A 13,131-nucleotide genomic window follows, 5' to 3' on the forward strand; every position below is an offset into this window, starting at 1 on the left:
GTAGAAGTGATAACACCGTGCCTTATTACGTGCACGGTTACGTCCTTCTTCGAGAAAATGTAACCAAGTTTTAATACTTGTATTGTGTATGGTATAATGTCGCTGACGATGACGTTTCATTGATAAATTGGGTGAAAAATCAATGAGTCATTTTGCGACGCGAGGTAAATGTGTAAAATGGAGTAAACTGATTGGTGATTGCGTTTTTTCGCATCATCTTCAGAAAGGTGGTAACAGTAAGGTATACATACCTACTTGAAATGGTCAAAGTTCTTCTTCACTTTGAAAGTGTAGCTCGATACTGATGACCTTGAATTTTATGGGTTACAAACACATGGAAAATAACAAAATTTTCTTTTCATCAAGGTGAAGAGAACAAAGGGAGGGGGTAATGATGATTTTTTGGTATATTTTACTGAAGAATTCACCTTATTGCCTCAAAAAGACGAGGGCTCTGGTGATGAAATTCGAGTAGCAGGGAATTCCTCCTTTCTTTTTTTTATTGCTCAGAGCACAATAATCATTTTCAACATTTTTTTTTTTTTTTTATTGTTAAATTTACATGTTTTCTTTAATTTGGTATCATAACGACTTAGGATAAGCGTTTTCTTCATGAAAGTCTCGAGAAACAACGTTTTTTATGAACTTTTCAACTCATTAAGAAATGGAATATTACCAACTGAATGTTCTTGAAAATCACTAGGATTCTAAAAATGACACTTTCGAGTTCGCATGAATCAGCGAATGTGTCACTAAGTACAAATGATTTGAAGGAATAGGTACTCTTCATTGTGAAAAAATATCGAGTAAAGAAGCGAAAATGTTCATGAATTGGCCATTGTCATGTGTACTTTGCGTCAGTTTTGCGATCGTTATTTCATTTTCGGGTCAAGTAGGATCTATAAAATTTGGTGAGTGAAATTATTTTTCATTTCTAATTTCTATACTGAATTTAAAAATTAAACTTACGTACCTACTTACAATTTGTAGAAAATTTTCTGAATGTGAGGTTCAAACCGATCGCAGTCAACATTGACACCAAAAAAGCCACATTAGGAACTGAAAAGATTCCTTTATACACCAAAAATATTGGAGGGTTTCGAGCAATTCTAGTCAATACGGGACAATCAAGTATGAAATTACGTGTACCTCTGCAATAAGTAGGTACCTTCTAAATGAAGATTTTTTAATTCGCAGTTCAAAATACCAATGCAATATTTAATGTAGCAAGTCTCGTTGGGGGCCCCCTAGAAAGTGAATACCAATACGTTGCTGGTTATTATTATTGGACTAAAGATACAACTGGAGTTACTGGAACTACCATTGATCATGAAGGGTGAGTTGGCTGACTAATTTGAAACATTTTAATCTTGAAATTGTCTAAAAATACCCTATGTGGATTTTGAAATTTATTTCAGCATTTAATGAAATTTTTTTCAGTTTCCCTTACGAAATCAGGATTCTTTATAGAAATATCAAATATGAAACAATCGACGAGGCTGTCAAGCATCACGATGGTTTGGTTGAGACGGTTTATCTTTATCGTATTGTAAGCTTGATTCTCGATGTATCTATCTTCAGAATCAAAAAAGAATTCTGACATCCATTATACTTAGTAATTGGTCTCATTTCAGTGCTCAACTGAACTTGTACCGTTCAACATACTCAGTAAGAAATTCAATCAAATATCAAAAGCTGGAACTTTCACATTTGTACTGATAGGTACTCAAATCAAAGCAGCTGTGAGTAAAGTGCATTTGATCACCACTTACTACTCGTATTCGGGAGCATTTGTCGACCAATACACGAATCGAACGTATCAATGTTCGACAGTCATTGTTTTGAATCCTGATGCTGATTATTGTCTTACTAAAGACCAGGTAAACTCTGGATTACATTATGATTATTAGGGTTAGGATTTTTAAGCGGTATAAAAAAGCAAAAAAAAGGGATATGAAATCCTAACGTGTTTCATATCAAAATAGATGTCTTTTCGAACCCAGAAGGACACCTCCCTTCAATTTTATGTGCAACTTGAACCAAAATGAACTAAAAGAAGAAAAGTGGAAAAAATTGAGACTAGAAAAAAAAATTGAAACTAGAAAAAAAAAATTGAAACTAGAAAAAAAAATTGAATAATGAAAATAACACTGAAACGGAAACTTGAAAACTGAAAAAAAAACTGAAAACTGAAACTTTTATTTTTCAGTTTTTCCACCCTTGTTTTTTTTAATTGTTTTTTTTTTCAAAAATGTGTTTTGGAATTTTTTGAACTTATTGCTACAGTTTTGCCAACTTTTACTCGAAAAAGCGCCAAAAACGAGAAGAAGTACAAAATGAGTAACATTTTTTCATCATTTTTGGCCAATAATGGAGCATTTTCACCCGAATAAATCTGAAAAAAGCAGCACTATCAACTTTCAACATTTGCCTCAGATTGTAATGAATCGCAACGAAAATGAAGATCCTAGCCCTAATCATAATTCATCGTATTTCCAATCAGCTCTCCTTGAATGATGAATGCTTTTCGAAATTCAGTTTACAGCCGCGTTCAGTCCATTGAAAAATTTCCAAGGAGGACCATTAACGAACACGATGGACCGAAATCATTCCTATACCCCGGTTTCAGAATTTCACTTGATAATTCCCATTGTAATACCATGATTTTATAACAGATTTTAAAACTGCCAGAGAAATGACCAGAATTTGGAATTTGAACACAATCTTGATGGTTTTTCTTTCTGTTCAAATGTTTCTTTTGCCCGTATATGTGTCATCAATAAACAAAGTTACAAGATTTTCAAATTAATGGCTGAAAAAAAATTGAAGAAATGTTTTCTTTCATAAATGGTGGGTATGTGGAGGCGAAAAAGTTCTCCGAATTTTCATTCAGCCCCCATCGAAGCTAGAAAGCTGGGTTTTGTTGAAACGAAACTTCTAATCCGGTACCTTTTTTGTAATGAAAAATATAGTTAAGGGCCAATTTTTATTTTAAGGATCCCAAATTTGCGTAAAAGTTGTCCAAAAATCAACATCAAAAATATTTTTTCATTTTGAATTTTGTTTTTAAAATTGTCACTTTGAATTCAAAATTGAAACCAATTTGGCTCCATATAGAATCGGAGAAATGCTCCATAAACCATACTTCTGGAATTTTCAAAGCGGTTCAAAAATCAACATTGAAATTTAAAAAGTGTTTTGTCTAAATTCATTGTATTTTAGCCTCAAATCCAAAATTTGAATCAATTTGGCCCCATATACAGTTGAAGGAATGCACCAAAAATCAAATTCTTGAAATTTTCAAAGCACTCCACGTGATTCTCACACTCGAAGAATTTTTATAAATACGAGTACCTCGAAAACTTGTTCTAAGAATGAATTATGAATGAAAAAGTTGATGAACATGTGGGGAGAACTTTTTTTTTCATTTTCCCCGCCCTATATTTTTTTAAGGCCTCTAACCTCTACAAGATTGGAAATACGTAAACTAGAGAAAAGTGTGCAGAAATCTTTCCAATTAGGTATTTAAATTCATGTAGGTATTTTTTGTCCATCTAAAACACACGAAAAATTAAAATCATCATATTTTGTGACCTACTTAATGTAATTGTGGTAGTTCTGAGCCTTTCTAGGCCTCCAATGGATTTTTGGATTTTTCAGTTTTGAAAAAAAAAGTCAGGAAAAACATCAAAATTCAGTTCAGTCACCATAAACTGGGATTTCCAGTGTTAGTGACCTTTTCGATCGATTTCTATTGTTTCATGGAGTATTGGAATAAGCTCAAACAGGAATTTTGTTATTTCACGATACCTGATGCAGAGCAGCCAATAAGCAAAAATAATGCAAAAACTCTCTTGCAATCAGTATCGATTTCTATTGTTTCATGGAGTATTGGAATGCGTAAGCTTGAACAAGAATTTTGCTATTTTAGAATATAATGGGTACCTAAAGCATTAGAGCAGCCAATAAGCAAAAAGCTAATGCAAAATTGCAAAAACTCTCTTGCAATCAGCTGTCGACTTCAATTGTTTCGTGAAGTGCGTATTGGATTAGGCACTACGACGAATAGAACTGCTGAAGAGAGTGAAGTAAAACTTGATATTTAACTTCATCAACGTATCAGTGCTTTCTGTTGAGTAAATTGATAGGTCACTCGTTTTTTTTCAAAGTAAAAAGTAAAAGGAGGAACTTTTCTCTTGAAATTTTCATTGAAAGAAAAGTACTTTTCACTTTTTAGACTGCACATATCTTTAATGTGACCCAACATTGAGGGTTTGAGGCCCTAATTTTTGAAAAAAAAAAATGAAATCCAACTACAACATCTTTTAGCATTAATATTTCCCCTTAATACGGGTCGAATTGACTTTCGTCGATGAAATTTCTCATTAAGAATTTTTTTTTGAAAGAAGAGGCTATTTAGTCCGGCATATTATGGTCTAATGGAGTATTTGTACCCCATTCCCGATCCTCTGGGACAAATTTTTTCTTGAAGGGGACATCCTAAGGAACATTTCAAAACAACCTTCCCAAAAAAAATTACCTCTACCAACAAAATGGCGTCCACTTTGATTGACAGTTCAGTCGAAATCGCAGATTTTGCTTTTTAATATAAGACTCACACGAATTTTTTTGAACTGCACAACCCTAGATCGAAAGAGCGTGCAAAAATTCATCACCAGCCAAAATTTTGAATGCTGAAGTATATTTTTCGAATTTTTGTAAATTTTTGAAAATCGAATTTGAGCCAAAAATGATTTTAAAAAATCAAAATTTTACCAAATTGATCTGGATAGCTAAAAGTTTGCATATATATCCTATTTTCATCGATTGAGAACGGTTTCGTGCCGTTTTGAGCAGTTCTGGAGCCTCCGGCAGATTCTTGAAACTTGAAATTTCCATAAAATTTCCTCAAATGAAGTTAGAAATCCGAAATTTACGCTTCAGTCGACTTGATAGCGTGTTAAAATTGGAGCCTGTAGTGAATTTTAGATTTCCTGCTCTAGCTGTTTCGTAAAATTTTATGGACATTTCGAGGATTAAAAAATCTGCTGGGGGCTCCAGTAATTTCCAAATGGTCGCTGGAGGCTCCTAATTTGACTTGGAACTCGCCAGAAATCGACTTCATAGCGTGTTCAAGTTGGAGTGCAGCTTGAATTTAGAATTTCCAACTTCATTAGATGCCATTTTGTGGATATTTCAAGTTTCAAAAATCTGCTGGAGGCTCCACAATTGCTAAAAACGGTTTGATACCGTTTCTAAACGATTTGGCCCGTCGGAAATAGAATACATGCCAAATTTCTGCTTTCTGGGTCAATTTGGTAACATTTTTATTTTTTTACTCATTTTTGGCTCAAATTTGATTTTTTTTCTAAAATTAACCAAAAATCAAGAAATGCACCATTAGCACTTGAAATTTTATCTGGTGATGAATTTTTGCAAGCTCTATCGATCTAGCTCGTCCAGTTCAAAAAATCTCGTGCCACCCCCCTGTTGGAAAGCATAGTCTGCGAATATGCACTTTCATAAAATAGGCTGGCTCAAAAGTCGAGCTTTTCAATTTTGGGTCAAAGGATCCCAAAAACCAAACCTTTCTGAAAATGAAAAAACTAATCTATGTATTCGTCAGACATGCCTTAAGATATTAAAGAAACTTGTACGTATCTTGATTTTTTTTTTTTTTTTTGAAAAGTACAACTTTGAAATTCAAGCTTTGTAATTCCTGACGAAATGTGGTCACTTACAAGTTCTTTTTTTTTTCAAAGAACAAAATACCTTCCTATCGAAGAAGACGGACTAATTTTTCGACGTCTGATAAAAAATTAAAAGATAAGTTTATACCTATCTATACTTAGTACTTACATTGTACCAGCGACCAAATTACATACAACATGAATACCACAAGTTCGATAAACCTTCACCTTGTGAATTTACTAGGAAATAATAACCATTTTTATCAAAACTCACCGAAACCCATTAAGAACGATAAAAAATATCCGAAACACGAACCACGAAATAAAAAATCCTGCGATTATTCCACGTAACTTCGTTTTGCGAGGGTTAACTTAATCGAGAGAACAAGTCCGGAAACAATTCAGTTTTTGAGTTCATTTCTGTCTGCACAAAACATCGAGTGAAATCTCTTCTAAAATGCGCTTCAACTTGTTGTGTTTTTTGGGCATCTTTCTGACCATCGGTGTATTTTGGGGTAACGTGGAATCTCGAAAATTAGGTACGTAAAATTTCGCACGAATCCCTTACTTATTCCAGAATACTTTTGCGATGTGAGCAATATTTTTCAGGCACTAAAAAGAGTTTCACTGGGCGTAAATTCAATACACTATACAAGCCTGTTACCATCAACGCCGATCCTAAAAATACGGAAAAATGTCCTGGATCGAGTCTATTACGATTGAAAACAGTCTCTAGTGCACGGACTATTCTAAAAAATACCGGAGAGTCAGGTGAATAAACCATCTATTCGAGTACAAAATATGAGAATGCAAGATTTGAAACATATTTTACGCCAACTGCTGCATTTCGCAGTGCAAACCAACGACCAAAGAAAAAATTTTGCAACCGTTACTGGTGGTCCCCTCAAAGGTATTTACAATTATCTGAGTTTCACGTATTATTGGGCTAGTAACACTACGACTGGAGTAACAGGAACCACGATTAATAAACAAGGGTAAGCTAAAAGTCTCAAGTACGTACTTGAGTTTAAATTTGACCCGTTCTGAGTATGCAGCAACGATTAATATACACAATTTTCTCAGTTTCCCCTACGGAGTCAGGGTATTCTACATAAATCGGAAATATAAAACTTTCAAAAAAGCTTTGCTGAAGGAAGATGGCTTCGCTGATCTCGTATATCTCTACAACATTGTGAGTTTCACAGTCTTTTGCGTCAAATAATTTAGTTTTCCAGTGTTCAAACTTCAAATATGTATTTGTACATCTGTTTGATTGTATATAGTGCTCAGAAACGAATAAGGCATTCGGCAAAGTGAGCCAAGCATTTCAAAAAATACCAAAAGCTGGGATGACGACACCTGTACCGCTCGGTGTACACGCTGAAGCTGTGAACTTGGTGGACTCTAAAATACAATATTACACATACACAGGGAATTTTGAAAATACCAGGACGGGCAAGAAATACCCAAGTTCGACAGTTGTGCTTTTTAAACCCGATTCCAAATTTTGTATTACTCAACACCAGGTAAATTCAAACTACCTACCGATGTTACACTCTGTTGGCAATTCTCTCCTTCATTTGGGATTTTTTTTCTTTTTTCAAATGCAGTTTAATCAAACATTCAGCCATTTGACTGATAAAAAGGGAAGACCATTGGCTAATATATTGACTCATGATTCGACTGAGGTGAAAACTGCAGTATGTACTGGTGCCACTTCAAAAATAATTGGATAATTAAATATCAGCTTTTACGAATTTAGCAGTAATTAAATTGTGAATATTATTTCTATTTATGAAATATAATTTCTTCAAAAACCCTATTCATGATTGAAGAAAACCTATAATTGAGTGGAAAATCGAAGTAAGTGCACCCCCCCCCTTCTGGACAGTTTTTTGTTAGACATTCGCCAGATTGCCACAGTGTCACAGGATTGCATTTATTTTGTCTGTAAATCGTCCATCGTCCATTTTACAATAATGTAAGTACTTCATTTGCTAATTTGAAAACTTTGCTGGAGTCTTTTGAGCTTCTATTTTGTTTTGTCGATGCTTGAAGTCGATTTTTTTTGTGGCAAATTCCATTCAAATGGTTGGAAAAGCCATTAACGAAGTTTCATAAATTGTCACATTTCTTTACTCAGAAATATAACTTTATCAGTACTCGAACCAATTAAGATATTGATAACATATTCCACCAGAAACCTTAAAATGAGAATTTAAAATTATACATTTATTATAAGTAGATAGGTGTTGACGTAAGTGAGCCAGCTCAGCAAGTATAGATATCGAAGGAAAACCGTGTTTTCGTCACTGAAGAAAATCCTGAGTATGGTTTTTGCAAAAAATACTCGTACCTTCGGATTAATTGTTTGGTTTGGTTCATTTGGCCCACTCTTCGAGATTGCTTTGCATTCAGCCAATGCAGAATCCCAAAAATTATCGAAGTGGGATACATTTTTCAGGTTCCTACGTTGGTGAGTTTCAATGGGGATTCTTCTCAATATGCGATACCAATCCGTTCAGTTCAGTTCATAATCATAGTCGATGCAAAAAGTACCGAGTTATGCTCCACATCAGCTCCACTAGATACATCTGTCAGCATTATTCGCTGCTCCGAATAATCTGATCAATACTGGACGATCAGGTGAATATATCATGAATGCATATTATATTTGATAAATATGACTCGAGACTTCCCCACCCCACTTCCCTCCAAAATGGTCCTTAAATACATGACAAAAAAAATCGCGATTTCTTCTGCTCCCAGCCCTCAAAGTGGTGACCTCTGGTGAGAAAATAATTCCATATTTTTCGTTTTTTTTTTTCATTTTTTGAAAAACTCGGGCTACGGTCGGTCTCTCAATTTCCCAAAATTTAAAACAATCCAATTCGAAGCAAAATTTTAAAAATTTAAAAATTTTAAGTTCTAACACTTAATTCACTTAATTTAAAAAGTCTCTTTTGAGTAAAATGAACTCTCATGAGGGTATTAACCCCATCCCTGAAAAACCAAGTCGGTCCCCTAGAATAGCTGAAATTCGAATTTTATATTAAATTTCAGCTATTTTAGGATGGTCAGCTTAGTTTTCGATGAAGGGGAGTAAAATTTTCGTGAGAGTTTATTTTACTCAAAAGAGACTTTTTAGAGATAACAGAACTTGCAATTTTTAAATTTTGCAGTGAGTTTGTATTTGATAAAATTTTTGAGAATTGAGAGGTCCGCCGCCGACTGAGTTTTTCAGAAATTGAGATGAAAAAAATAGAAAATACGGAATTATTTTCTCACCAGAGGCCACCACCTCGGGGGTTGGGAGAGAGGAAAATCCTCACTTCGAAAATAAGGACTACCCTATAATGCAAATGGATCAATATGAATCGAACACCCCTCCCCCCACTCACCCAAACCATGCACACACAGTCTGATATTCTGATGCTATTTTGTAGTCAAGAGTATAACAACCAAAGAAGAAAATGTTGCAGCCGTTGTTGATTGTCCTCTCAAAGGTATGTACAAATTACGTCAGTTCAACTTATTATTGGCAGGGTTGCCAGATGTTAGGAAAAATCCGTATTTGTACGGAAATTTGAAGTTTTTCAAATTAAAAACAGATGATTTCTCTCCGGTTTCCTAGAAATACCGTAATTTCAAGTTTTTTCGCTTGAAATATGTACTAAAATTTTGTCAGCAATTTTAGCGCGAAAAACTCTATTGTAATTGCTTAATGAGTAGTATTTTTATAATTCTGAGCAATAATATTTTGGCGTCAAATTCGAGAAATTTACCTGCTGTTGTTTTCGTCAATGATGATTTGAAATTTTGTGGTGGGATTTATGAAAAACTCTCAAGTAATTTTCAAATCGTACAATGAATTATTATTTTTTGAATTCAATTTTATAAACATTAGACATCTTTCTGTCATCAAGTAGTGGAACTTGAAATCAAAAAAATTAAAGCAACCAATCAACCAATAATTGGCGAAAACCAGTGCAAAAACTCTCTTTCAATCAGCGAACTGCTAATGGCTTGTTCATGGGATGTAAAATGGGAGCGATTTCTCAAAAATCCTTTGTATGGTTAAAATGTTAGAAATTCATTATACCTAATACAATTTTATCTGCCCAACCCTCGAGTTAAACTTAGAATGAAATTGAGGGGTTCATTTCGATTGAGAGGTGGACTGAAAAAAGGGCCTTTGTCAATTCTTTTGTTTTCCTGATTTTTTCAATTTTGAATAGATTCAAAATTTACCTTCTTATGAAAAAAAAAAAAAAAAAAACTGAAAAATGTTTGTTCATGGAAAAAAGTTTCAAGTCTAATGAGAACTGTAAAAAACAGGAGAAAAAAATTTACAGAGGCCCCCCCCCCCTTTTCCGTTTAACCCCTCACTGAATTGGGTGGTGGAAATTTGATTTTGAGATTGCTGATTGTTCATCAAATTCGGCCAATGTTCAGAAATAATGCAAAAAAAACATTTCTTTCAATTGTTTTTCCTTCCATTTTCCAGGCGAAAATGTTGAAAATGGCGGTTTTTCAAATGAATCCAGTTCAAATGCGTACTGTGAAATCTGAAAAAATCAACAATTAAAAAAATTAATATTGTTACTCAAATGTTTGATTTTTTTTCGAAGTTTGAAGTATGAAATTTGAACGTGTTTAAGACTTCAATGTTCAAATTTTTTGCCAAGTTTCTTGTATTTTTACCCAAATCATTGCATTTTCCGTTGGTTTCTAACAAAAAAAAAAGTTTTTTAAACGGATTTTTGGCGTTAAAAATCTTAGTCTGCATGGATTTTTTCCCCAACCATCTGGCAACCCTTAATTTATTGAGATAGTAACGCTTCAACTGGGAAAGAGTGAGCCAAATGAACCAAATTCGAATCCATAAATTGACCAATTATATTCTACTTTTGGTCAACAAATTTTTCTCACTTTCCTTATGATGTCTTATTAACCATGAATATAAATATCTACCTACATACAATTTTTTCTCGGGTTTTACTTCGTTTAGTAGTCCAAACTTGACTAGTAGGCCTTCATATAACACATGTATTGTGAACTCCTGGAACAAAACAAAATAAAAAAATCAACCAACTTTTCCCTGACAGACCAATTTTACCAAAAATTACCAGTAATTCACCAAAAATAACTAATAATTTATCAGATCTATTGAGATAGCAACGCTTCGACTGGGAAAGAGCGAGCCAATTGAACCAAATTCAAATGCTGTTTTATCGCAGCATCCAGAAATTGACCAATTATATTCGACTTATGGTCAACAAATTTTTCTCAATTTTCCTTATGATGTTTTATAATCCTTGAATATATGTAAATATCTACCTACAATTTCTTCTCGGGTTTCGAAACATAACAGCAGGGTTTCAATTTTTTTTAGTAGTGAGTTGAACCTCAACAATAAAATTTTGAAGGTAGAAATTTTCAAAAATCGCTATAGAGCGGGAAAATAACGTAAAAAAGCAGCGGCAAAAAGGAAAAAATTGGCACATCAATTTTTTCTTCGGGAATGTGTTCGGATGGACCCTCTGAACCACCAAAAAAAAGCCGACTCTCCTATCCCTGGAGGAAAATTTTTTAGGGGGCTGAAACCGGTTCCGATTCACGTTTTTTGCGTTTTACTCCGTAAATATTAGGTTTTTGAGAAAAACTACCATGACGAAAAATGTTCCCCTTTCAATTCTCGACAATTTGATGCTACGCTCGATATCCATTGCTCAAGGGGGGTGTCCAAAAAAAGGGGTGGAAAGAGTAGGTGTTTCAAAAAAGGTCAGTCCAATAAATTAATCAAAATTACCACTTAAAATCATTCGTTTTGGCTCAAATTTTTTTTACAAAGTCTACTCACCCAACTACTAATCAAACTATCGTTGGTTTGTCTTCAACCCTCCTCGGGGGTTCGTGAGGGTTGCTTGATTTTTCAAGTAACACACTACTGAATCATATATTTGAAAAACAAATCTGGACGTGCGATATATCGAATAGTATGTTTTCGAGGTCGCTGAATACGAATATGAACTCATTTTTTGCATACAACCCCTCAAAGCCCCTCTGTGCCCCAAAATGGGGGTCAAAATTTTGAAAAATCGTGAAAAGTCGAGTGATATATCGAATGGTACGTTTTCGAGGTCGCCGAGTGCGAATATGAACTTATTTTTAGGGTCCCACCCCCCAATGTCCCTCTGTGCCCCAAAATGAGGGTGAAAATTTTGAAAAATCGTGAAAAGTCGAGTAATATATCGAATTGCATGTTTTAAAAGTCGCTGAGCACGAATATGACCTTATTTTTTGGGCCCAACCCCGCACAGCTCCCAACTGCCCCCAAAAAATACCAAAATTTTGAAAAAATGTGAAAAGTCGAGTGACATATTGAATGGTATGTTTTCGAAATCGCTGAGTACGAATATGAACTTATTTTTTGCCTACAGCCCCGCAAAGCCCCTCTGTGCCTCAAAATTAAGGTCAAAATTTTGATAACTCGTGAAAAGTCGACTGATATATCGAATGGCATGTTTTTTTTTAAAAAACACGAACTACGAACTACTAATTTTCGATGTTTTCTTACATAAAAAAAAAATGATTTCATTTTGTTTTCGATTGGTAGCCAATACAGTAGACTCCCGATTATCCGACCTAATCGGGGGTGTAAGGTGGGTCGGATATCAAAAAAGTCGGATAATCCAAAATTGATGTTTTAAGCGTAAAAATGAAGTGCATAAGCTTGTGACGACAAGCTTTCATTCAGAAAATCAAGTTTTGGCTCAAAACAGGAACAAAGAATCGAAAAAATATCTAATAAACAAAAATAACGTACTTTTGTACATAAGACAATGAAATACTGACTCAAATTATAATTTTTTGAGATAAGTTGGATCGATTTCAAGGAAAATAACACTGTTAGAATACAAAATGCTGAATCCTGCATCATTATTTACACTCCAAAATCAAAAATTAGATGTTTTTTGGATTATCCGACCTTGGTGGGTCGGATAATGCGAAAAGTGAGTCGGATAACCTGAAAGTCGGATAATTGGGAGTCTACTGTAAAAAATGAAATCGAAAACTTTACAGGAAAACAATCGAAATGAAAACACTGAGATAGACAAGAAGATTGACATTTTACCTACTAAAGACATTGAGGATAATTTTGTGGCGTTAGTATAAGACGTTCGAATAGTAAAATGAGTGAAATAATAAAAATGAGTCTGTAGTCGTATTCAGCGATCTTGAAAACATACTATTCGACGTATTACACGTTTTTTGGTGACGTTTCGAAATTTTATCCTATTTGGGGGGCGTTTTGGTGACTTTTCGAAATTTTATCCTATTTAGTGGGCGTAAGGGGATTTTGAGGGATCGTAAGTAGAGCAGGAAAAAAGTGATTTCGAAAACACACCATTCAATATGTCACTCGACTTTTCACATT

The 13,131-nt window shown here is 34.3% G+C and overlaps 1 protein-coding gene across 1 annotated transcript; it reads left to right on the forward strand.

The window, feature by feature from the left end:
- The first annotated feature begins 6,041 nt into the window (after positions 1-6,041).
- Positions 6,042-7,512, forward strand: LOC135833649 (carbonic anhydrase-like). Its single transcript, XM_065347418.1, has 6 exons — positions 6,042-6,229; positions 6,300-6,461; positions 6,544-6,685; positions 6,774-6,882; positions 6,974-7,216; positions 7,301-7,512. Exons 1-6 carry the CDS (start codon positions 6,148-6,150, stop codon positions 7,424-7,426), a joined length of 864 nt encoding a protein of 287 aa, XP_065203490.1. The 5' UTR covers positions 6,042-6,147; the 3' UTR covers positions 7,427-7,512.
- Positions 7,513-13,131: the final 5,619 nt, after the last annotated feature.

This window comes from Planococcus citri, chromosome 2, assembly GCF_950023065.1.
Source record: "Planococcus citri chromosome 2, ihPlaCitr1.1, whole genome shotgun sequence".
Lineage (NCBI taxonomy): Eukaryota > Metazoa > Arthropoda > Insecta > Hemiptera > Pseudococcidae > Planococcus > Planococcus citri.